General features: G+C 41.5%; 1 protein-coding gene across 5 annotated transcripts; it reads left to right on the top strand.

Annotated features, from left to right (window-relative positions):
* Positions 1-1,297: 1,297 nt before the first annotated feature.
* HSF2BP (heat shock transcription factor 2 binding protein) lies at positions 1,298-21,067 on the top strand. 5 transcript variants are annotated; one of them, XM_028727305.2, is made up of 8 exons: positions 1,298-1,404; positions 2,182-2,332; positions 3,096-3,199; positions 6,039-6,188; positions 8,189-8,327; positions 10,189-10,306; positions 15,845-15,948; positions 20,490-21,067. In XM_028727305.2, the coding sequence occupies exons 1-8, from the start codon at positions 1,354-1,356 to the stop codon at positions 20,696-20,698; spliced, it is 1,026 nt and encodes a 341-aa protein (XP_028583138.1). In that variant the 5' UTR covers positions 1,298-1,353; the 3' UTR covers positions 20,699-21,067. The 5 variants fall into 5 exon arrangements, with proteins under 5 accessions (XP_028583138.1, XP_028583145.2, XP_028583144.1 ...); XM_028727312.2 differs by lacking the exon at positions 1,298-1,404 and adding an exon at positions 1,411-1,533; XM_028727311.2 differs by lacking the exon at positions 1,298-1,404 and adding an exon at positions 1,540-1,664.
* Positions 21,068-23,510: the final 2,443 nt, after the last annotated feature.

The raw sequence follows: 23,510 nt of genomic DNA, 5'->3' as shown, positions 1-23,510 counted from the left end.
CACAGGCGCAGAACGCCGCGAGCCAGCCAATTCGGCCGCTGGAGAGAAAGAGGCGGGGCATAGTGGAGGGGACAAGGCGGCGCGTGGCGCTCGAGGCAGCGAGTGGCGCAGCGTGCTACCCTACCCAGTCAAATAGGGCGTTTAATATGCCCTCCTCTTTATACCCAAGTTGCGAACGAGAATACGATCAAGTTAAAAATACACGGTCAACAAAGAGGGGAAATATAATCCAATATCAAAAAAGCATGCTATGGGACCTACTCCCAGGTAACAGCACATCGATACACAGAAATCTCCTCCATTGAGTTCGATGAGGCTTTACCCCAGGTCAGAACTAGAGCCCCAGCGGGTGTAGGGTTGCAACCTTATTCCCACCGAAGTCATGGTTTTACCTTTGCGAAAAGACTGAGGGCGTTTTAGTTCAAGGCGAGTAAATAGGGGTGACGTGACAGGTGCAATCAACGCCACACTCGAATCAGCCACTGCAATGCTGGCATCCGTCTGTTTCGAGGGACAATCTGGACTGGAGTATGCTTCCGGGCGTGAAGTCAAACCGCTACTTTAGCAGCACAGAAGTGACCTCTCCGGGGAGCAAGTCCGGGCAGTGTGCATAGAGGCCCTGGGCTGCCCAGGCGACAAGACCCCCCCCCTCTCGGCCTCACTGATGGTCCAAAGGAAAGCAGAGCAATGCTTTATATGAGAGCTGGGGCTGGTCGTAAAGGCAGCTAGCTGTTCGATTTTTGTTGGCAAAGGATAATGTCACAGATGCGGATCTTCACTCAAATACTACAAAAGAAACAAAAATTATTTTATTGCTAACCTATACAGAACCGATTTCATGTAAATTGCATCACCCTACATTGCAGGGGGTTGGGCTAGATGACCCTTGGGTACCTTCCAACTCTACACTTCTATGATTCCTCTTAACAGACTGTGCGCGCATCGCGAGGAATCTCAATTTTATCCCCTGCTTCACATTCCCGTGCCATTCCCCCCCCCCCCGTCTTCTCTCAGGCTTGAGTTCACCCTTCCACCAAACGGAGCTCGCCGCTGATAAAGGAGGAGCGAAGGGTTTCTTCAAAATTAATCTCTATGGTTTTTTGCGCGAGCTTCCAACGTTAAGTATGGAGTCTCCGCCACAGAGGTGCGAAAGGTGTAGAGCGGACACCATCGAGAATTTGGACTCGGGGCGGCTTCCGAATTCGGAACGGAAGTTCCGAGGTGCGTGACCCCACCCACTTCCTCCCACCCTCCTCCTATCACGCGTTGGGAGGGTTAGCTGGGCGGGGCCAGAAGGGACTCCTATTTCGCTCGCTCGCTCGTTCGCTTGCTTCGCGGCTGGCTGGCGTTGCTATGAAGCGCGCGAGCCGAGGCAGCGCGTGCTGCCCGCGGGAGGGCGAGCAGGTAGCGCGAGGGCTCGGCCCAGGAGGACGAAGGAAGCGCCTCGGCCTGCTCTCGTTCCGTTAGGATCCGGCGCTGAGCGCGGGGATGAGGGACGAGCCCCTCTTCGCCCTCCTCACAGCAGCCTCTGAGGCACCTTCGTCCCCTGTCCTGTTCCCGCCTCTACCCCACAAAACACACCGGGGGACGTTGGGATAGCCGCGCGCTCTCAAGCTTAAATGATACGATGGTTGAGGGGATAAAAAAAAGGGAGAAGGGCAGTTGTGGGTGCAGCCTCCAGCTCCTTATAAAGGGCGACCTTGGCCCAAACATGGAGTCAGATACGCCCTTCTGCTCTTTCCCCTCTCTTCCCCTGTCTGTGTCACAGACAACAGAGGCCAGCAGGCCTAGCAGTTAACAGAACTGGGGCTAGTGGGAGTTGTAGTCCTGACAACTTTTGGAGGGTCAAAAGTTATCGAAAACTTTATGACTGGAACATTTTCCTTGGTGCGTGGTGGCTTTGGAGTCATGGAGTGAAATGTGAGGCATCCGGATTCTTTTGCTAGTGCTTACGATGGTGCCTTCAATTTGTCATTCAGAACTGAGAAATAGTTGTTTACAACACCCCTGTAATGTAGGCTTCTGGACTTGGAAACTTAGGTTGGATTGTAGTTGGGGGGAGGGTGAAGAAATTTCAGGGGTCTTAAAAGCTGAAAACAGTTCTAGAATGTGGCCAACATGTCATATACGGTAAATAGTAAGTGCAGAGAAAAAGATAATGAGTTTTTGTTTCTGTTACAGAAAGTGGAGACGCAAGGGGAATTTGTTAAAGTCAGAAAGAGAGCTTTGGAGAGGCTGACTACTGAAGTGATGCAGCTACATGACATTTTGCCCAAAATACTGAATTATGATATCTTGGAGAACTTGCAGAAATTGGATGCTGTTGAAACAAGTGAGTTCTTAGGTTCTGTCATTAATGCTATAAAATCATTAATGCCATAAAAGCAGCTTCAAGCGAACAACTTAAGTTTGTGGTGGTGGTGGTGAATATTCTTGAAGTAACTGGAAGTTGAATAATCGAGGTCCAAGTTAGATAGGACATAGAAATGTTTAACTCATTCTTGACCTAAAGAAAATACTTGTGGTTGGGTGAGAAGAGGATTTCAAAATGTCAGAGAGATAAGGGAATGCCCAATCCTTTCCTTGTCTGATGCTCCTCTGTTGCAAATCTTCCCTGGGGAAAAACAGCTTTGGGAGGGAATAGTGATTTGGAGTGGAGAAATGGTTGGCAGGAAAAGGGTTAAGCACCCGCCTTTTCACTGCTTCTCTCCAGCACCTTCTTTACATATTTCTCATGGCAGAATCTGAGCTTTTTCACTTAGCCACATTTTATATTGCTACTGATTAGTGGTTACATGTGCATTATAGTAAAGTGGTACCTCAGTTTACAGATGCTTCAGATTACAGACTCCGCTAACCCAGAAATAGTACCTCGGGTTAAGAACTTTGCTTCAGGATGAGAACAGAAATTGTGCGGTGGCGGCGCAGCAACAGCGGGAGGCCCCATTAGCTAAAGTGGTACCTCAGACTAAGAACAGTTTCAGGTTAAGAACGGACCTCCAGAATGAATTAAGTTCTTAACCCGAGGTACCACTGTATTTGAGAATTTTTGTTCTTCTTTTTATTGTTTTACTTGAGCCCTCCATTTTTTACAGTTGTGGAAAGGAAAGATATTGAAGTGGAGCAATTAAGAATGGATTGTGAACACTATAAAGCCCGTTTAGAAGCAGCCCAAGCAGATTGTATGAAAGAAAGAAAGGTAGGTAGATTATTAGCTGAAACCCACTTTTTTTACATACATAATTGTGCTATACCTCTAACAAGGGCAATCGTAAACATGCCTACTCAGAGGTAAGTTCAGTGGGACTTAACTCCAGCTAAGTGTAGGAAGAAGTGCAATGTCCATACGTGTTGAGACAGTCGGGGGGGCATGCTTTACTGCACTGGCAACCCCCTCTTTTTGTAGAAGCTTCCTGCAAAAAGAGGTATGAAAGAAGGTTCATTCTGTCTTATGGTAGCCTGTTACATCCTACAAGTTGCTTGGGGAGTTTCTGAGCCCTACTGCAAAGACCTAGCCGAGGTATAAGAAAAAACAAAAGAGAAGCTTTGGATTAATCTTTCCAGAGTTCTGTGGATTTAGAATTTCCCAAAATCTTGTGTAATATTCTCAGTAAACAAGGGATAACATTAGCATCTATGCCATTCATCACGTGGAAAAGATTCCAGGGAGAAATTATGGAGAATTGCTTTTTAATGCCAATGAAGCTAAATAATTGTATTAGGAAAACAAGGAAGGCAACAGTCTCGCATACAGATGTACAAATAAAACCAGCAGAGACTATCTAACTTAGCCAGTTACCTGCTTGAGTATTTTCTTGGATTTCAGAGCATGTTCAGAGTTCCTGGTAAAACAGAGGTTCTGAGAGAGAGAGCGAGCATCTTTGACTCTTGCTTAGGTGTTTCCCAGAATATAAAAAACTGAAATGAAAGTTTCACATATTTATGGGAATCGGAGACTAAGAAAAGTTGGCCTCCTTCCCATGATGGGTTATTGCTTGGTTCTGTCATGAAACCTCTTCCATCTCTGATGTAATTGTTCTCTGGCCAGCTACAAAATTACTTGGAGGTAAGTTCCACCTTTTAAGCAATTTTACAGCTGTACAGTATATCGAAAAATTTAAAGCTACATTTGGATGCAACATTGTGAAAAATCTTCAATCCTGAGTGTTGGTTCAGAAACAGTTAAGGATATATGGTTCATACTAAGGGTTCCAGATGCTCTAAGTAGCACTGTGGAGGTCCATCAGAACATAGCTGTTTGTAACATATGTCAACTCACATTGAGCTCAGTGAGAGTTCCAAGTAACTATTGATTGCAACTGTTGTTGACATTTTAGACTACAGTCCTCCAGTCACTTTCCTGGTAGTAAACGCCATTGACTTTAGTGGGATTTGCCTCTGTACTTTTCATGTATATTAACCTACAATACAGGACTTTCCTGCTGGTTTGCTGTCTTATCTTCATGCTAGCATATCACAGGAATGATTCAATTACTGTATTTTTCGCTCCATAGGGTGCACCGGACCATAGCACGCACCTAGTTTTTTTTTGGGGGGGGGAGATTTTTTTTTATTCCACCCCCCCCCGCCCCAAAGAGCCAAGACAGCCAGCGGGATCCATCCCACTGGCTGTCTTGGCTTCCTCTTTAGCCACGCGCAACCTCTCCAGGCGGCAGAAGCTGCACGTGGCTTTGTTTTTAGCCGCAGGGCTGGGATGGGGGAAGCCCAAGCTTCCCCCGCCCCCCGCCCCCAGAACAGGCTACTATCTGCAAGCCTTTGGAGCCTGCTGGGAACTCCCGCCGCACTCAGAAGGCTTGCGGATAGCTGCCTGAAGCCTCGAGAGCGAGAGGGGTCAGTGCGCACCGACCCCTCTCGCTCTCCAAGTTTCAGCGAAAGCCTGCATTCGCTCCATAGGATGCACACACATTTCCCCTTCATTTTTGGAGGGGGAAAAGTGTGTCCTATAGAGGGGAAAATGCGGTAATTTAGTGTTACTGGATCTTTTCTAGCTAGGATTAATTCTGTAGTGTAATTTCTTGAATTGTTTTCATTTTTCCTTTCTGGACAAGGTTTGTGGAATGTCTGCTATTTCTGCTTCATCCACCTCCCCATTCCTTTATGTGCAGCTCCATGCACACTTACCTTTAAATTCTATATAGCTTATTTGCAGGTGTTGTAACTCCATCTTCACATGGAGAATGCATTTTTACCACGCTGATAGAGGAACAATTGTATCAAAAGTGTACTAGTTTACATAAGATGTATCAGGCAAGAGTTTTCAGGAGAGATCTAACAAATCTTTTGAGTTCTGTTTCCCTCCAAACCTCCTTGTGGTACCAAAGACAAAAGCTTGCCCCTTTGCCAAAGAGGGAGCTGCACTAATGGAAAGCATACCTTTTGCCTGGCTCAGGTTGTAATCCTAACCCAATTTACATTAGGAATAGAATTGTAGAGTTGGAAGGGACCATGAGGATGGTCTAGTCCAACCTTCTGCAGTGCAGGAATATTCATTACAGGGGATAAAACCTGCAACCTTGGCATTACTAGCACCATGCTCCAACCAACTATTACAATATAATTCCCACTGAATGCAGTAGGATTTACTTCTGAGTAGACATTGTTAGAATTGTGGCTTATATTACCAAGAATACTTGCTTGAGAACATTGCTACTATCTATTTTTATATAATTATCCAGACTGTTCTTTTCTTCTTATGACTGTGTAATGTTGCCATAGAAGCTGCGAGATGAAATTCTGATGAATATGCTTAAGTTTGCCATGCGTTCTATATCAAGCTCCTTGAAGGAAAATGGAATGTAAATGTAAATATAAATAAGCAAAAAGTCTTCTACGTATGCAAATATGAGAGAATTCCACAGTTTAGGAAGAATTTAAATCTTAGCAGATCTACTTCACCAGAGCCAAGTTTTTTTGTTTTTTGTTTAATGCTCAGAGGACTTTGGAACTTATTGAGAAATCTAATTAGAACGGTCTGATATAATCCAATATGAATCACATACGAGCTTTATTACTTTCAGGAAAAATTAACTGTTCGGCAGCAGCTGAATGAGGCAAAGCAACAATTATTGCAGCAAGCTGAATACTGTACAGAAATGGGTGCTGCAGTTTGCACGTTGTTGTGGAGTATCTCTAGCAATGAAGAAGCAGTTAAAAGTATTCTAGGAAGTGTAAGTTCGGTGACTGCAGAGATCTTTATTTGTTATGTATTATACACAAATGACAGCGTTGACTCAAACATTTTTTAAAAAAAATTACTTTTGTGTCATTCTGATTAGAATGTCCATATAGCAGCTGACAATCTGCATTTGTTTACTGTGATTGAGACACTAAAATTGCTACATTATTATTATTAGTAGTATTAGTAGTATTTCTACACCGCCCACCAGGCTAGGTATCCCCAGCCACTCTGGGCGGCTTACAGCATATATATAACATTGTAAAACATAAAACATTAAAAACTTCCAATACACCAGGAAAAGTGGTTAAAAGTTCCTATTCCAAATGCCTTTGTGAACATACAGTTTTCAAAGATGTATTTTGAAAGGCAGTGATAACTCCTTCCAGACTTCTGTTGCCAAGGATTTCCTTCGAGCAGGACCTAGTACACTAAAGACTCAGTCTCTGGTAAAGACCAACTAGATGTAAAGGACACCACCAAAAATGCCCCATCACATGATCTCTGTGATCAAGGTGCATAAGGAATTAGGTGGCCTTTAAGGGACTTTGGGCTCATGTTTTTAGGGCTTTGTGAATTTACACAGTAAACTTGAACCTGGCCTGGTACCAAATCAGCAACCAGGTAAGTAGATGTGTATAGGATTCCACTGTAAGTCACTTTAATTTGTGAATAAATATCCAGACTTCAAAATAAAATTCCTTAGGGAAAATACAAAATGTATGAACCCACAGTAATTGTAATCTGTGAATGAACTATATATGACAAATTCAGTCTATGTGCTAGGTTTACCCAGCTCAAACCATAATTTCCCAACTGCTATGTGTAAGACAATTTTTTTTCAACAGCTATGTGTAAGACAATAACTGCTGCAGCATATTAATATGGTGTAGTGGTTAGCATAATCAAATTAGGACTAGGGAGACCCAGTTTCAAATTTCCACCCTGCCATTAAGCTTACTGGGTGTCACTTGGTTACATTATCTGTTGGCCTGGCTTGTTGTGAAGCTTAAATTAGGAGGACAGGTGGATAGATGACCCTGTATGGCACCTTGAATTCCTTTGAAGTTAAGTGGTATAATACATTTCCCTTGTTGCTTTTTCTGTCACAACCTGAGCAGCTTGTCTCTGTTGGCACATGCACTTTGGGGTTTTTTCTTTCTTTATCTGAGGTGCTGTCCCCTGCACAGAAACAAGAAGATTAGTGGCATATATAATGGCACACATTTATGCCCTGATATTATTTATTAGTTTTTCATAAATCTAACTTTTGGAACTAGCTTCTTGTCCTCTGGGCCTTTGGATAGGCCATCTGAATACATTAGCACAGCCTTTCTCAGCCTTGGGTTCCTAGATGTTATTGGATTACAACTCCCATCATTCCTAGATAAGATGGTCAGTGATGATCGGAGTTGTAGTTCAAGAACATCTGGGAACCCAAGGTTGAGAAAGGCTGCATTGCAGGTTGATTTAGGTTTCTGTTTTCTAAGATTATATTTTATAGAGTTGTGACCTGCCAAGGACCTCTTGTGCAGGATATAAATCTCAAGAATGAATAAACTAATGAAAGGAAATAAAGTGCCACAGGATCCTTCGCTGTTTTTGCTACTAACACAGCTACACATCTGGAAATGTTTGTGCTCTGTACATAGGTGAAACCACCTGTTCTGCTGCTCCTCTTGAACATGGGTTACATTCTTGATGTATGCACTGAATGGCATCTCAATAATATGTTGGAATCCTACTAATCTGATGCCTAGTTTCATAATGTTTGTAGACATTATTTTCCTAGTTAAACTCTTCTTACTACAGTTGCTAGGAGAGTTAAAGTCACTGAAAAACATTTGTCTTAATAGAGGAGTCTTGGTAATGTTCTGTGCAGATCAGTATCATAGTGCCATTGAGTTTTACCTACTGAAAAAAACTAACCATTATTTAAAAACTCATAAGTTCATAACCATAAAGTAGTAATTTTTCCTTATGAATTTTCAGAGTAAAGCTATAAAGTTTTTTAGCATTGCTGGACAGACTATGGAGAGTTTTGTGCGATCATTAAGTGAAGATATCAAACAGCAAGACATGGATTCTGATGAAAGTCAGTTTGTGTTAGGTTTGGCAGGGATTGTTACAAGTAAGTTTGTCCTGGAATGTCATAGGAATAATGAAACACATCATATATAAGTTAGCATTTTTTTTTTAAAGTTTCTACCTTTCAAAAGACTTTTTTCTGAGCTGATATACTTCAGAGTAACTTTTAGTAGTTTAGCTGTAGCATTTAGCAAAACTGACCTCCCCATATTAATGACTTCCTGCTTGAGAACAAATATTGAGTACAGTGGTACCTCTGGTTACATAAGCTTTAGGTTACATACGCTTCAGGTTACAGACTCCGCTAATCCAGAAATAGTGCTTCAGGTTAAGAACTTTGCTTCAGGATGAGAACAGAAATCACGTGGCGGCAGCAGGAGGCCCCATTATCTAAAGTGGTTCTTCAGGTTAAGAACAGTTTCAGGTTAAGTACGGACCTCTGGAACGAATTAAGTACTTAGCCTGAGGTACCACTGTAAATTGCTTCTTATGTGTAGGATAATAAAACCGATGCATGATTTTAAATAGAACTAGGGAAACGTTGCCCCCGTGACAGATTCACTCTACTTCACACTCACTTGCACTGCCCAGTGCATGCAAACACCACATATATACAGGCTAGAAACATATGTCTCAGTCACTCACACTACATCCAAACAGCTACACATACATACTTCCCCTTCCCCCCCACCCCAGTGTACACACTTTTTTTCTCCATTAGCATCTTTTGTTCCCCACCTTGCTGATCCTTTTCCTCTCTCAATACAGGAACATTTCCCTGCCCCACCTCGCAGATCCTTCTGTCTCTATCCAAAAGTGTATCTTTCACCCCCACCCCACAGATCCTTCTCTCTCTACCCAGGAAGTAGGCAGAGTGCTTGAAGGCTTTCTACAAGCATCTGGTCAGTCACTGTGGGAACGGGATGATGAATTGGATGGGTCATTGACCTGACCCAGCAGGATCGTCTTATGTTCTTAAGAGCGTATCCTGTAACCATGAAGTGATGGGGAAGCTATCCTGTTGCTTCTCCCCCAGCACTCGAAGCAAATCCCTCAGGGCTTGCAAAAGGCCTGTGAAGCAGCTGGGACACCCACACCGCTCAAATTAAAGCTGTCCATGGCATGCAAATCCTACACAGGCTTTTTATAACCTCAGAAACAGCCTTAACCATGTAAGCTAAATTAACAAACTTCATAAGAGTAAAGGAAGGCAGACAAAAATATAATTAATGTATTGAAAAGTGGAATCTGTTTATCCTCTATTAGTCTACTGGAATAATAAAGTGCAAGACCTAGCCCAATACTACTCTTTAGTGGGGGACATATAGGAATATTTTTATATAAATTAGCAATGTAAACATTATTGTAATGTTTTTGTTATTTATTTTTATACCTCAAGTAGGCTTTTGCATTTGTGAGGATTGTAATAACTTTTACAAACAGTGAAATAATACTTAAATACACTTTAGTCAGGTGTGATTGATATATTTATATGAATTATGTATGTACTTTATTGTTCATAATATTTGCAAAAACAGTGTTATTTTACATAATAACATTTGTAAAAACTCATTACAACTAGGCTTGATAAGGAAGTGGGTTGTGCTTATATTTCAGGTTTCTGCAGAATTTGTCCCTCTCAGCCCATGGTTTTCCTCCATAGCTACAACATTTCTCGATTTTTTTAATCTCTAGGAGATGCTGTAGTGAAACATAGCACCCAAAACCAGCACATCGTTATTGTTGTCTTGTGGGGGATTATTTTCTAGAAATAACCTTCCCATAGCCTTCCCAACATTTACTGTACAGAATTTTCAGTAGTGCTGTTAGCTTACAAAATTGTGCTGAATAATAATTCTTCTCTCTTTAAATTATGGGGTTTTTTTGTGTGTTCTCTTTTGTAGATGTTGCTGCTTTAGCATGTGGTCGTGAATTCCTAGTTAATTCAAATCAAGTATTGTTGGACACAATGATGCAACTTCTGGGAGACATGAAGCTTGGATGCTGCACAAAACTTAAAGTGTATGATGATTGGATGTTTTTAGAATGAAACTTGTTGTCTTAACAATCTAATATAGTCAAGAATGATATATAGTGTGGTGGAATGTTTAAAGTGCTGTGAACTAAAATGAGTTGTTAAGTGGGGAGTCTATAGTTTAGGTAAGCTGCTGTTAGACTTAACCCCTAACCCCTCCCTCCCTCTGTATCTTTAGTATGGAGGATAATAATACTTGCCTACCATACAAATAGGGACGCGGGTGGCGCTGTGGGTAAAAGCCTCAGCGCCTAGGGCTTGCCGATCGAAAGGTCGGCGGTTCGAATCCCCGCGGCAGGGTGCGCTCCCGTTGTTCGGTCCCAGCGCCTGCCAACCTAGCAGTTCGAAAGCACCTCCGGGTGCAAGTAGATAAATAGGGACCACTTACTAGCGGGAAGGTAAACGGCGTTTCCGTGTGCGGCTCTGGCTCGCCAGAGCAGCGATGTCATGCTGGCCACGTGACCCGGAAGTGTCTCTGGACAGCGCTGGCCCCCGGCCTCTTGAGTGAGATGGGTGCACAACCCTAGAGTCTGTCAAGACTGGCCCGTACGGGCAGGGGTACCTTTACTTTACCTTACCATACAAATGCCTCTGCTTTCTTGTGTGCACTAACATTGGTCATGAGTAACATGAGAGAGGCTCCCAGGTAAGGTTTATGAAGACACTACGAGAGTGGGCTAGTCATCTTTATTGACAGAAGACAATGGGTTTCCAGGGTGCAGTCGTTAGTGGATGGTGTGGTGTGGCAGCAGCACTTACCTGACAGCTGTGTTGCTGCTGCTTATGGGGAAGAAGAGTGGAATGGGTGAAGTGGCAGGGTGAATGTACTGGCAGGAGCACTGGATTGGTGTTGCTGTTGTGTGTGCACTGTCCTATTCACTTCTTCCCCTTGACCCTTCCCACTGGGGGGAAGGGTTGTAGCAGTAGAGCATCTGCCTTACAAGCATTGTAGATGTCATAGCATATTGAACATGGGGATAAAATTATAGCAAGTACTTTGGCCATCCTTGCATTTGAGCCTCGCAGTCAGCCCAAAAGATCAAATCCAAATCTCTGGAAAGTTTCAGAACTGACATCCTTAGAGATGTGCCTCTGTCAGTTTGCTGGGTGAAGGAGCAGCAAACCAAACACATTTGTGCAAGAGTTTATGAATGGGTAAAGAGGCTTTCTGTATTACTTCCTTAATAAGCTGTTTAGATATGTAACTCCTAGGCAGGGAAGATTGAGGATTTGTACCTTAGTCTGTAGCTCCAAATACATTAAAATCCAGCTTTGTCTTGTTTGCTACTGAAAATACGCCATATAAATTTCAGTTGTCTCTATATGTTGTCACAAAGGATGGCCACCAGATGGTGCTCCAGGCTTTGTAAAACACTTACCGTAAGTTAGCATTTCTAGACAGAACTAGTGCTGGTCAGAAATCTGTATTTTTTTAGCCCCAGAAAAACTTATATTTGAAGAGATAAGTAAAATGAGATACCTTATTAAAACGTTTGAACATTTTTTAAAGTACAGATATAGTTTTGTAGTATAGCAAATATAAGAGCAGTTGATGATAGGAGGTGGTGCTGAAGAAATAGGGATCAACTCCCAGGCTGTTTGCTTTGGCAGACAACTTTGCCCTTTGAACAGCTTAGCAGAAGATGTTTAAACTCTTCTTCCCTCTGTTAGTATTTTTTACTACTTTACTTTTTCAGTTCACCATAACCAATCCCTCAGTTCCCTACAAAACAAACAGCTGAAAGGAAAACACAAAGCACAGCCATGTTTCTCTACGTCACTTTTAATCCGTTTTGTTATCTACTGATACTACTGATAAACAGACTGAAAGACCATATCAAGAAGTATTAATCCCTTGCACTGTAAGAAATGTTACATAATTTTACATGGGTTAATGATACTGAACAGCAGACACTGCAAGAGATCCTTTTGTATCACGATATGGCCCTCCTCTGGAATATGATAAGCAGGAATGAATGTGAAGGTCTGGAGAAGGATGTGATTTCCTCTCTTTTCCCATTTTTTCTCCTAACTTGGAGAAAGATTTGAGTGGATCGCCATCAAAGCTATTTTCATTTTCACATTTCTGCTCTGGACAATAGATTTAGAAAACAGAGAGAGTTGCAAAAGCTGAGGTCTCTTTGCCTAATCCCCATCTTACATAGGGGGCCCGGCACCTGCTGAATAGACAATCTTTGAGGCCCTGATAGAGCCCACTCCAGCCACAGCCCCGCAACCAAAGGGGGTTGTGGAATGATGCAACATGATGTGGGAAAGAAATTTTGTATCTGTAGTGACTGAAGCATCTTGAAGCCTATCAAGGTGGAATGCAAGGTAATTTTTTTTGCTTCCTTTCCCCTTTGCTTCAGATAGCATCTCCAACCTGAACATGGCAGATCCCTGTCCTTTTTCCCTCTCCTCGCCCCCCCCCCACTGGAATAGTAGCAGGGACCCCAGGTCATATTACAGGTGTGCCAGTGGCAGAATCCACACTACAAAGCCTACCAGAGAAGTATTTCATATGAATTCAAATACTATCCACCTTTATGTCAAGCTTGTCCAGAAATGTTATGAAAAAGAGAAAATGTGGATGCCATACCAGTTTGTACAGGGCAGGTGAATTATCCAAGGCTCAGCCTCTCCACCTCACCCTGGGATTGCATTCAATCCAAAGCTTAAGGCAAGATGCCACCATGGCTCAGAAGTATCAGAGACCAAAGAAGAACATAGACCAAAGGCGCAGATACTAGCAACAGAATCTGAAAATATTTTTGGACCCACCACTCTTATGGTGAAGGTGGCTTACCAGAGCATTTGAGAGCAAAATCTACAAAAGCCAATGAGACTCAATACTGTAATATAAAGCAGATCAGTATAATGTAATGACAGCTGTGTTTTGTTTTTCATGTTGATTCTCAACCATTTATTTTTTAAGGGAAAATTTTAAGTTGGAAGGAATAAATTCCTGTCGTAACAGAAGAAGCATAATTTAAAATTTTATTATCTCATTGTGTGAGGTTGAGGAAGCGTACAATTTAGCAAAGCGGTGTTATGAAACATTTCTGGAGGCTTTTGAAAATAGCTGACTGAGCATAGCACTTATCCACTGTGTATATTTTCAGAGTGCTGTGTAAACAGTAACAAGTGGTTTGACAAGAGTAGTGTCACTTCAGAAATAATGGCATAGTTGGTGACTTTATGTAATTCAACAAAATATGCTTTGGCCTTTCTGAAATGTAAATAAAAGGCTAACTTGTTCATCTGAGGTGATGGTGGGAAAGTCCTTTTAAGAGTATTTTCTTCTCAACCTCACAACAGATAAGCCCTGGTTTGCTGTCCTGATTGAAAGCTGATAACTGGGAGAGAAAAAGCTTTTCTTTTCACAAAAATTTAGCACAGATTTCGAATAGTAGAAGTTGTTTTATTGTCTTTGTGTAATCTTGGAATTTTACTCTTTATTTATATTGCTCAAACATTCAGATCATATATTCTTATTATGTGAACTTCAAAGTGGTGGACATAAGTTTTTAGAAGAATGCATGTCATGTGAGTCTGTTCTCCTTCAGAAGCAGAATAACAGACTAGAATACTTGGCAGTTGCTCCATGTGGGATGACAACAGTCAGGATTAAGATTGATGACTTCCTCCCAAAGGAGGAGCTTCCTTGCAGGACCAGTCTGTTTCCTGTCTCTTAGGAGACAGCAGGGTTTTAGCTAGAGCTCTTTATCAAACAAAAAAGGTCTATTGAATGAATCTGCCTTTCACCTTTCTTGACTCCTCTGTACTGAAATTAGGTAGGACAGGTGATGGAGTAAGCCGGGCAGCAAATCCAAGAGAAACAAGCTGCTTAGGCAGAAAAAATCTTTAATGATGGCTCTGACCCCTTGCTACTTAGTCCAGGAATGTAGAGCTGGATAACAGGAGTGCTGTTAGTCTTTCCAGTAGGCCTTTTGCAGAGCTGTGGTGTTTCAGGCCTCCAGAACCTCCTCTGTCTTTACTAGGCTGGTGTACCTGTGTGCCTGTCAGATAGATCTGATGGTTCAGGGCAGGGGTCAGCCACCTTTTTCAGCCGTGGGCCGGTCCACCGTCCCTCAGACCATGTGGTGGGCCAGACTACATTTTGAAAAAAATAACAAATGAATTCCTATGCCCCATAAATAACTCAGAGGTGCATTTTAAATTAAAGCACACATTCTGCTCAGGTAAAAACACCAGGCAGGCCCCACAAATAACCCAGAGATGCATTTTAAATAAAATGTAAAAACACATTGATTCCCAGACCATCCACGGGCCGGATTGAGAAGGTTATTGGGCCGCATCCGGCCCATGGGCCTTAGGTTGCCTACCCCTGGTTCAGGGCCATAGCTTATAGAAAGAGCTTCAGGGATCCGTCTCTACTCACTGCAGACTTTTCAGCAAGAGTATCTAATGTGGGGCTCCAGAGCTTGTCTTTGTAGTACCTAAGGATAAAAAAGTTTTATTCACAAATGTGAAGAAGGAAGACAACAACAGATTTTCAAAAAGTCCTGACATTTAGAGACCCTATTCTCTTTGCAAAACACGTCAGTTGAAAAAAATGCCAGATACAAAAAAATCAAGCTTTTTTAAACAAAACAAAACAAAAAGAACCCTGAAAGAGGTGGTGGGGTCAAGCCATCTTGGATCTCAAGTGTCTCAGCAAATTAGTAATATGAAGTTATGTTCACCTCTACATAATTCCATCCTTACTTGGGGCATCATGATATATCAATATATCACAGTGTTTTAGCTGGTGATATATCGTGATGTTGAAAACCAGATATCACCCAGCCCTAAACGTTGTAAGTACCTAGTTTAGTTTATTTAGGTTCTGATGTTACAGGGGTCTTCAGGAACATTGTTGGCAGTGAATTTTGGGAATGGGGCACATCTTTTATTATGAAGTTTAATCTAATACAGGCTATCTGGCCGTGAGAGAGGCACAGCTTTGTTCGTGAAGAAGGGTCAGCTGGAGTTAGGCATTGATGTGTTTGCCATATACGTTTGTTAGAGACATGACAAGCTGATAATAAAGTTAAAGTTGAAGCTAAAAAGAAGAGAATGAATGAAGGATAAAATTGAATTGGAATTTGTTACATTTGTGACAGGATTTTCAATTAAGCCTTGTCAGGCTAATTTTTTTAAGTGCCCTTTTCTGTTTGTCAGGAGGACAAGCACTTAATCAGGATGATAGGCTATCCGCTGAGGAGTCTCAATTAAGAGGATTTCACTGAATGTGTTGTGTGATCATATAAGGCTGTGTTCATATGAACACCTCCAGCTAGTTCAGTAGGATTTGACTGCTGCCAGGTTTCTTTACATTATTACAAAATGAATAAAAAGAACATACAGGATTATATTAATACTGATATATCCATTCAGTCTTTGCTTTTTAAATGTGAGGCATGTGCTAAGCTTCCTGAGGCTTGTGTTCTTAACATGGTTTGCAGCTTTTGTAGTGGGATGCAAATCCATATACTCATTCCCCTTTTAAACTTTTCTTACAGACTGATGCTGATGTCCTTATACAATGTCAGTATCAATGTGAAAGGCTTGAAGTACATCAGTGAAAGCCCAGGGTTCTTTCCATTACTCTGGTGGCTCCTGAATGGTAAGACCTTTATGAATGCAATATGGTACTAGATTGTGCTACACATGTTTTCACTGTGTAACAAATGTCAGTATATTAGCTAAATGGAAATAAACCAGCTCCTTGTTGTTTATCAAAACACCTTGTATAGCATGTAAGAAAAGACATATTTTGGAACTTAAGATGTGATAGGCAAGAGAATGGAGAATGGAAGGATGAGTTGTATAAGCGGGATTACTCTTGCTAAAAAGGTTTGTATGCTGATTATCCTATGCATATAGAAAACTATCACACATTCTTCATTTATGCATTGCTGAAATCCTGTCCACTCTTACTGGGGAGGGCCTCTCATTGGACTTGATGAGACTTTATGGTGAGAAAAGTACATAGGATTGAGCTATTAGTTAATCAATTTCAGGCTTGGGGTTTTTAAAAGTCAGTTGTTATTAAAATTAAGGATCTAGACCATGCCCTTGAAATGCAATGTTAGAACAAAGAAGCTGTTCTTGCTTGAAACTATTTGATGTAATCTATTGTTTAATTAAATGGCTTGACATCTTCTTAAAAACAAAAACACTGCAACTGTTGATGGAAAGATAAGTCTGAACATTTGTCCTGAAGGGCAAAAGGAAAAGTTATGATTCTGCGCTTGTTAACTTCCGGCTTCAGCTATATTTTATTTATTAGATTCTCACTTTCATTTAGTTTATAACTTTCTCCGTTATTCAGTCTTAAGATAGGTATCAATTCTAAAATCAACACTTGGTAAAATCTATAAATATTTATAAAAGTGTTATATATTATTATAAAAGTATTAAATACGTTATTTCAATAAATTCCACAGTATCTTCTTGCCACCCAGCTTTTAAAAGCAAGCCCAAGTTAAAATGTATTACGGCTTATTGCAGAGTGATAGGGCTTGGACTTTTCAGGTCTCCATGGGAGGGGACTAGCAGAATTGAACTGAAATGTGACAAGGGGCACTGGTGCAAAATATATCTTAGACATACCTCATATTGACTGTTTGTTATGATTTGAGACTTGCATTTCAAAGAACAGAAAATCTCTCAATTTTGATTCTTGACTGCTGAGAGAGGCCTGCTTACCTCCAAAATAGCTGTGTGGTTCCCCCAGCCAATGCCAAAGCAGGACTTAAATCACATAGGTAATACAATAGACCAGGCATTTCCAAATATTTTTATCAAGACTTGCCCTCTGAGGTTTGACACACAACAAATCCATTTTTTTTTAGTGCTCCTCAGCACCGCATTCTGTCTAGATTCCACTGCATACAGTCATAAAACGCATCTAACACAGCTACCGTATATACTCAAGTATAAGCCGACTTTTTTAGCACATTTTTTATGCTGAAAAAGCCCCCCTCGGCTTATACTCGAGTGAGGCAGGCGGTGGAGGGACGAGCAGCCCGAAAGGAGCCCTTCCTCTGCCGCTGCTTGCCTCTTGCAAGGGCAGACACAGGAGCAGCGGTTGGGAGAGGGGCTGCGCTGCGCTGGGCCTCTCCCAATTGCAGCTCCTATGCCTGCTCTTGCGAGTGTCAGAGGTGGCGGTGGAGGGACGAGCGGCCCAAAAGGAGCCCTTTCGGGCTGCTTGTTCTTCCTAAGCCGCTGCCACCACCACCACCAGGTTTGTGGCGTGAGTCAATAAGTTTTCCCAGTTTTTTTGTGCTAAAATTATATTCGGGTCAGCTTATACTCAAGTATATATGGTACCTACCCATATTAGATTTGGGACATTGCTTGAGGAAATGCTTGAAACTTCCAAATTGTGCAGTTTGGTGGGGTCTTCTTCACATCAGCTCTTACATTTCCCAGTGATGAAATAATCTGTCATTAGCAAATAGAAGAGAAGCACCCCACCAGCTTGGGCTGGCTTGGTGTGTGGTATTTCTCAGTAGCATAGCAACAACTTACCCATTGTGCAGCAATGAGACCTGACTCACTACAAATATATTTCAGGAAGCTTCTTTTCTGTACTAAGTATTGGTGTCAGCCCTTAATTTATTGTAAAAGGAGGTTTAGTTTACTGCTAGTTAGATTTGTGTGTGTGGAATTCTCTCCAGGACTCAAGTTTCATAAGTGTTTTTGACATAGGTGTTCCTCCCTGAAAACTCACATTCTAAAGGCACAATAATGCAGGGAAGCACAAGACAGAGCACAGAAAAATAATGAAAATACCCCAGAGCAGGACTTCCCAGTCTAAGGGAGATTTACTGCCAATATTCCCTCTTTCCACCCATTTCCCTGATGGTTCTCTGCCAAATCTTCACCACAGCCACAATTGTTTCTAACCTGTGCAATTCTTGTTAATTACTTAGCCTGTTGCTAGTGCAGCCTCCCACCCCATTTAAATTAAGCAATAAAGAGATATCTGTTGTAACTTTATACTCCCTACGACAGCAATCTGCGTTTCAGCTTCATGATATGCTTTACATTGAAAAAAGGCCACTGAATTTCATGAGACTTAGTTCCAGGTTTGTACATAAAGACTGTAGGTTTAAGCATGCAGTCAGTGGCCAGCTCACATATTGCTCGTATGAAATTATACTAAAATGTTATAAAGACTGTGGGTAGAATGATGAAAAAAGCTTGTAAATTAGTAATACTTGAACTTGGTACCCGTTACTTGTCAGCTTGATAAATTATGTCTTTGATGACTAAAGAATGTTGCAAGCACCTGTCAGTTGAATTCACACCACACTTCCATAGCCGATTGCAGATTAACAGTTTAGCATTGAGGTAATTCAATTACTTAAACCCCATTCATCTGTGAGTATACTCCTAATGACACATGTGACTACAATAACTCTCTGCCTTATCAGTTGCTTCTGTTAGTGACTGAACGCAAATGACATCAAATACGGTACAGTTCATGTCAGTGATGTTAAGGTAGATTTTCGGTAGGTTGTTAAAATTGTGTCAGCTTTTATAGGCAGCTCCTACTCATGAGCTCATGCAAGCATCCAGACTATTGTCTTTAAATTATTAATATATATTTTTAATCACCCAAAATGTTTCATCACCAGTTCTTTGCGGGGAGGATATTGTATTGTTTCATGCGGACCTTAGCTAGCACAGTTCAGAAACACTTTTTCCCTGAGAGGTGCATTTGGTGTTGTAGTGGAAACTGCACTACCGTAATGTACTCTGTGTTGCCTTTCAAGTTGACCTGGTCATTTCTGCTAGTACAGAATGCAGCAGCTTGGGTGCTTTTTTTTTGCTAGGCATCCATAGTATACTGCATAAATTTTGTGTCAGTTGCATTGGATATGGATACATTTCTGGGCTGAAAGCCAAGTGTGGGTTTTGACCGTCAAAAGTCCGAAATGGTTTGGGGCCAGGTTATGCCCATTTCAACCTGCATAAGCTTTTGTCATTGACTTGTTGGACCACCTTGAAGATTGGTCAGATTGGCAGGTTTTAGGAACAAGGGTTCTCAGTAGCAGCTGCTGCTGTGTGGAACCAGAGGGTGTAAAGTTGTGCGCTTCAGTTGTATTATTAAAAAAAAACAACTTCGAAACCTACTTGATTCAAGTGTCTTTCTGCAGATGTGTTTTTATTTAACATTATTCTGATTTGTTGCTGCCACTTTTACACTTGTTTTGTACTACCTAAATTTATATTTTAATGTATCTTTCTATTATCTTAATTTTCTAGTTTTTAATGTAATTGTAGTTTCACGTTTACATTGTTCACTGCCTTGGGTGGACTTTGTCCAGAAACGCAGCTTCAGTCGTACCTTGGATCTCAAACGCCTTGGCTCTTGAACAAATGGGCTCCCGAACGATCGAAACTGGGAAGTGAGCGTTCCGGTTTTCGAACGATTTTCGGAAGCTGAATGTCCGGTGCGGCTTGGTTTTTTAACGGTACCGGGAGTCGAACGGAATGCATTCTGTTTGAGAACCAAGGTACGACTGTATTAATATTTTAAATGAACAAATGTTTGTTACAAAGTGGCATTGCTTTGGAAACCCGGTAGCTTGTGATCTAGTTTTGTGTTGTAACATACCAGTTGAAAAACAGTGTCCTGGTAAACAATAAACAAAAGGTACAAGTTGGTAGTTCTGCAAGTATTTATGCTACATTGGAAATAATACAGCAACATCGTAGCCCCTTTCACAACTGCCCCTCCTGACAACTTAGAGCATGGGGAGGAAAAAGCAGAGCTCTACTTGTTGGCCTCCCCTATGTCATGGTACCCACAGGTTCCATCTTCCTGATCTCTGCGTTTGTTGAAAAGTCTGAATGGGGAGGCAGTCCAGCTCCTCCATGTGATCCCGAACGCTGCATGAACAGGATTCCCAATTGTGTGGAATAGCTTACATGCCGACAACTGTGCATTTGGTCCTTGTTCACACATTCCAAAAAATGCACAGAATCAACAGGAACATTAGGAAGGAGCCAGGGACAATGGATGTGACTCCATTTAATAGTGAGAAAATGAAAGTTGGATGTAGAAAAACTTCATTTGTTGTGCTCAATGAGAAGTCTGTTCTTTTATAAATTATGATAATCGGTTTAGTTAGTTTTGTCTTTCACGTTTAGATCCAGATCCAGAAATATGTCTTCATGTTCTACGGCTTCTCCAGTCTGTGATTTTAGAGCCAGATGTTTTAACCAAGTCAGCTCCTGAAATACGTGACTCTCTGCCACTTCCACGTATCCATATGCTGTCAAAAAGCCGCAATGCAGATCTACAAATCCTGGCCCGAGAACTGCTCGAGGACCTTAAAATATTAGAGAGTGAAATATAAGGTTGTGTTCTATAACATTGTTATCTTCTCCAGCATTTTTTCCAGTGTTGTAGTAATTTGTAAAATTATGCATGCATTCAAAAAACAGGTTCTTCTTGTAAGTAGATTTGTGTGTTTGTATGTGACCAGTGTTGCTTCACAGAAGAAAGTAATTTCAGCCATAAATAGGATACATCAGAATTCCCAGGCTAGCCACATTACATCAAACCATCTCACCCAAGCTCACTAGACATCATTATTTCTGCTTTAAGCTGTTTGAAGTCAAAGATTAAATGGTTTGAATAAACTGCAGCTGGTTACATGCAAGTTACATTTGTCACTTTCAGATGATTGAAACATGATGTTGAATAAATCTTTTGCTGCTGGAAATGTTGTCATTGACTATGGTCTTTGCACATAATGGGATGCCAGACTATGTCTTACTGTGAACAAGCATGTGTACTGGTGCCTGATGATAAAAATCACAACCACTTCAGTTCTCCCCTGATCCTGCTGCTGTCACACTTCCTGAGAGCTACACCATGGCTTGTCTTGGTGTTACGTGTAAACCTGACTTCATGGTTTGCCTTGCTCCAAACAAACTGAACTGTAACCAAAGTTTGTACTTGATTTTCTTGCAAGACCCTCTATTCTTGTTATTTATTCTTCCTGTGGTATGATGAGTAGGGAATCAGACATGTGTTGATGTCAAAAAGTGCCCTAGAGGAATCTGTAGTAATGATGCAGTGTGCTGAATTCCTGTTTTAAATCTAACAATGCTGACAGTATGTAATGCTAGCCCGGACCTTTTAAGAGACTGCAAGTTTGACACAGCTAGAGTCTCAGCTTCCTAGGCCACTCATTAACATCACTCTGATCTCAGTTAAGAGAAGCAGGAAAGGAGGTGTTCTCTTAGTAGTCTCTTGATGGCAGATCAAAAAGAACAGACATTTAAAAGGCAACAACCATCCCATTTATATCTGTTTGGGCAATCTCCTTTTTAAAGTTCTGTTTGTGTTCTTTCACTTTATTTGTGTGTTTGTGGGAAGATGTATATCTAGTTAGAGCATTATTAAAGTAATTGACAGATCATTCAGATGTGGATGGCTAAAGGGAGTGTTATCTATGTTTACTGTAGAAAGAGTTTGGATGAGTGCCGATTCCCTTTTTATTCTGACATGAGGTTTACCAGTTTATGCAAGATTGATGATTACGAGTGGCAATATTGGGGTGGGGCTGGTTGGCATGGTCCTCTTCCACACATTCACTGAAAATGGCAGTGGCAGCTTAAATCTACAAATGACCAGTTGACAACCACTATATTATAGTGGTACATTTGAGAGATTAAGGTGGAATGAAAACTCAACCGTTGGGCTTTACTAATGTCTGTCTCAACTTAATTTCCCTTCAGGGTTACAATATATGGACATCAACTATTCCACTTTATAGAAAAAGTCATGTCCCTGCACCTTTGTCACAGTACACTATGGCAAGCTCAGTTCTGCTCTCTTGCCTTCAGAAAATCCCAAAGCGAAACCAAAGCCCTAAATGCCTGAGACCTGAGTATCTAAAGTCAATCTTGGGGAGTCATTGCTGTCTTTGTTAGCTGAAGGGGCCGTTTTAGTGTTTGTGGCCAAAGTAAACACTGCCTGGTCATGTTCACTTGACACTATCATGATTTTCTGTCAGACACCTGAAGCCCATCTTAATTCTCCCATGCTTTAAATGGTGTTTAAGATCTTTTTAACTGCTGCTTTTATCAGCTGTAGCATTTTAAGTGTGCTTTTATACTGTTACCATTATTGGTTCTGTTTTGTGAAAAGCCTTGTAGGCTTTTGAAACTGAAACGTAGGGTATAAATGCCTTAATTAGAAATAATAAAAGTTAGGTGCAACCCCATAGAAAGATATTACCAGATATGACTGCCAGCTCTACACTCTGCAGTTTTTCTATGGGTGATATTCAAGGAAGTTTCACTCAGAGTAAACCCATTGGCATTAATGGTCCTAACTGAGTCACGGTCATTTCAGTGGGTCTGCTCTGAGTAAAACTTGACTGAATACTGCTCTATGTATTTTGGCTTCTGGAGACTGGAAATAATGCAGCAGAGGTGGTCCTCAGTTCATTTAGGTATAGCTACCGGTATTTGGTTCACAGACCCCAACATGGCACATCAACTATGCAGTAACTATTGCACAGGCTGCACGTTGCTTAAATTCTAATGTGTGGACAAGTTTGTGTCCTCAAAATTTCATGCTCCAGCAATATATTATATTTGCCTTATATAGCTTGACTTGAGTGACTTTTGGTACAAAAAAACCTTGCTTGTGCAGGAGATCCATTTAGTGTCAGTCAGATGCAAATAAAAGGCTGGTGAGTTCGAAGTAGACATCCCATTATAGGAGGGATTTCTGTAGCCATGGTGATTCATCCCTTGTATGCTTTGAAGTGCTTGGGAGCTGTCTGCTTCATTGGGCAAAATCTATGTGTCAGCAAATACTAAGAAACAGAACAAACCAATCAGATCTGGGGATTACTGCTGTGACTCGGCAGGTAATCCAAGAATGAGTGGCCTGACACCCCAACTGTCCTGAAGTTGTTCAGACAGGTCTCTGGTACAGAGTCACAACATTTGTGCTTGACAGCTTTGTGAAGTTAATTCTGCATCAGCCAGAAAGCAGTGCCTTCTTTGTTCCTGTCAGTGACAAAAGAGACCCAGCATTGGTCCATGTCAGGGGTTGGCAAGGTTTACCTTGCCTGGGCCGGTTCACTCCAGCGGAGATCCGTCCGTGGGCTGGATTGTGGGCGCGTGTGAGCAGCGGTGCAGATGCGA

Source organism: Podarcis muralis, chromosome 4 (genome assembly GCF_964188315.1).
Source record: "Podarcis muralis chromosome 4, rPodMur119.hap1.1, whole genome shotgun sequence".
Lineage (NCBI taxonomy): Eukaryota > Metazoa > Chordata > Lepidosauria > Squamata > Lacertidae > Podarcis > Podarcis muralis.
This window is presented reverse-complemented; position numbering and strand designations above follow the sequence as displayed.

Excerpts from the sequence above, each read along its gene's own strand:
- HSF2BP (XM_028727304.2), top strand. The coding sequence starts at position 2,119 with ATGTCATATACGGTAAATAGTAAGTGCAGAGAAAAAGATAATGAGTTT. Across the intron at positions 3,200-6,038 it reads ATTGTATGAAAGAAAGAAAG|GAAAAATTAACTGTTCGGCA; the intron begins GTAGGTAGATTA and ends TATTACTTTCAG. Across the intron at positions 6,189-8,188 it reads TTAAAAGTATTCTAGGAAGT|AGTAAAGCTATAAAGTTTTT; the intron begins GTAAGTTCGGTG and ends ATGAATTTTCAG.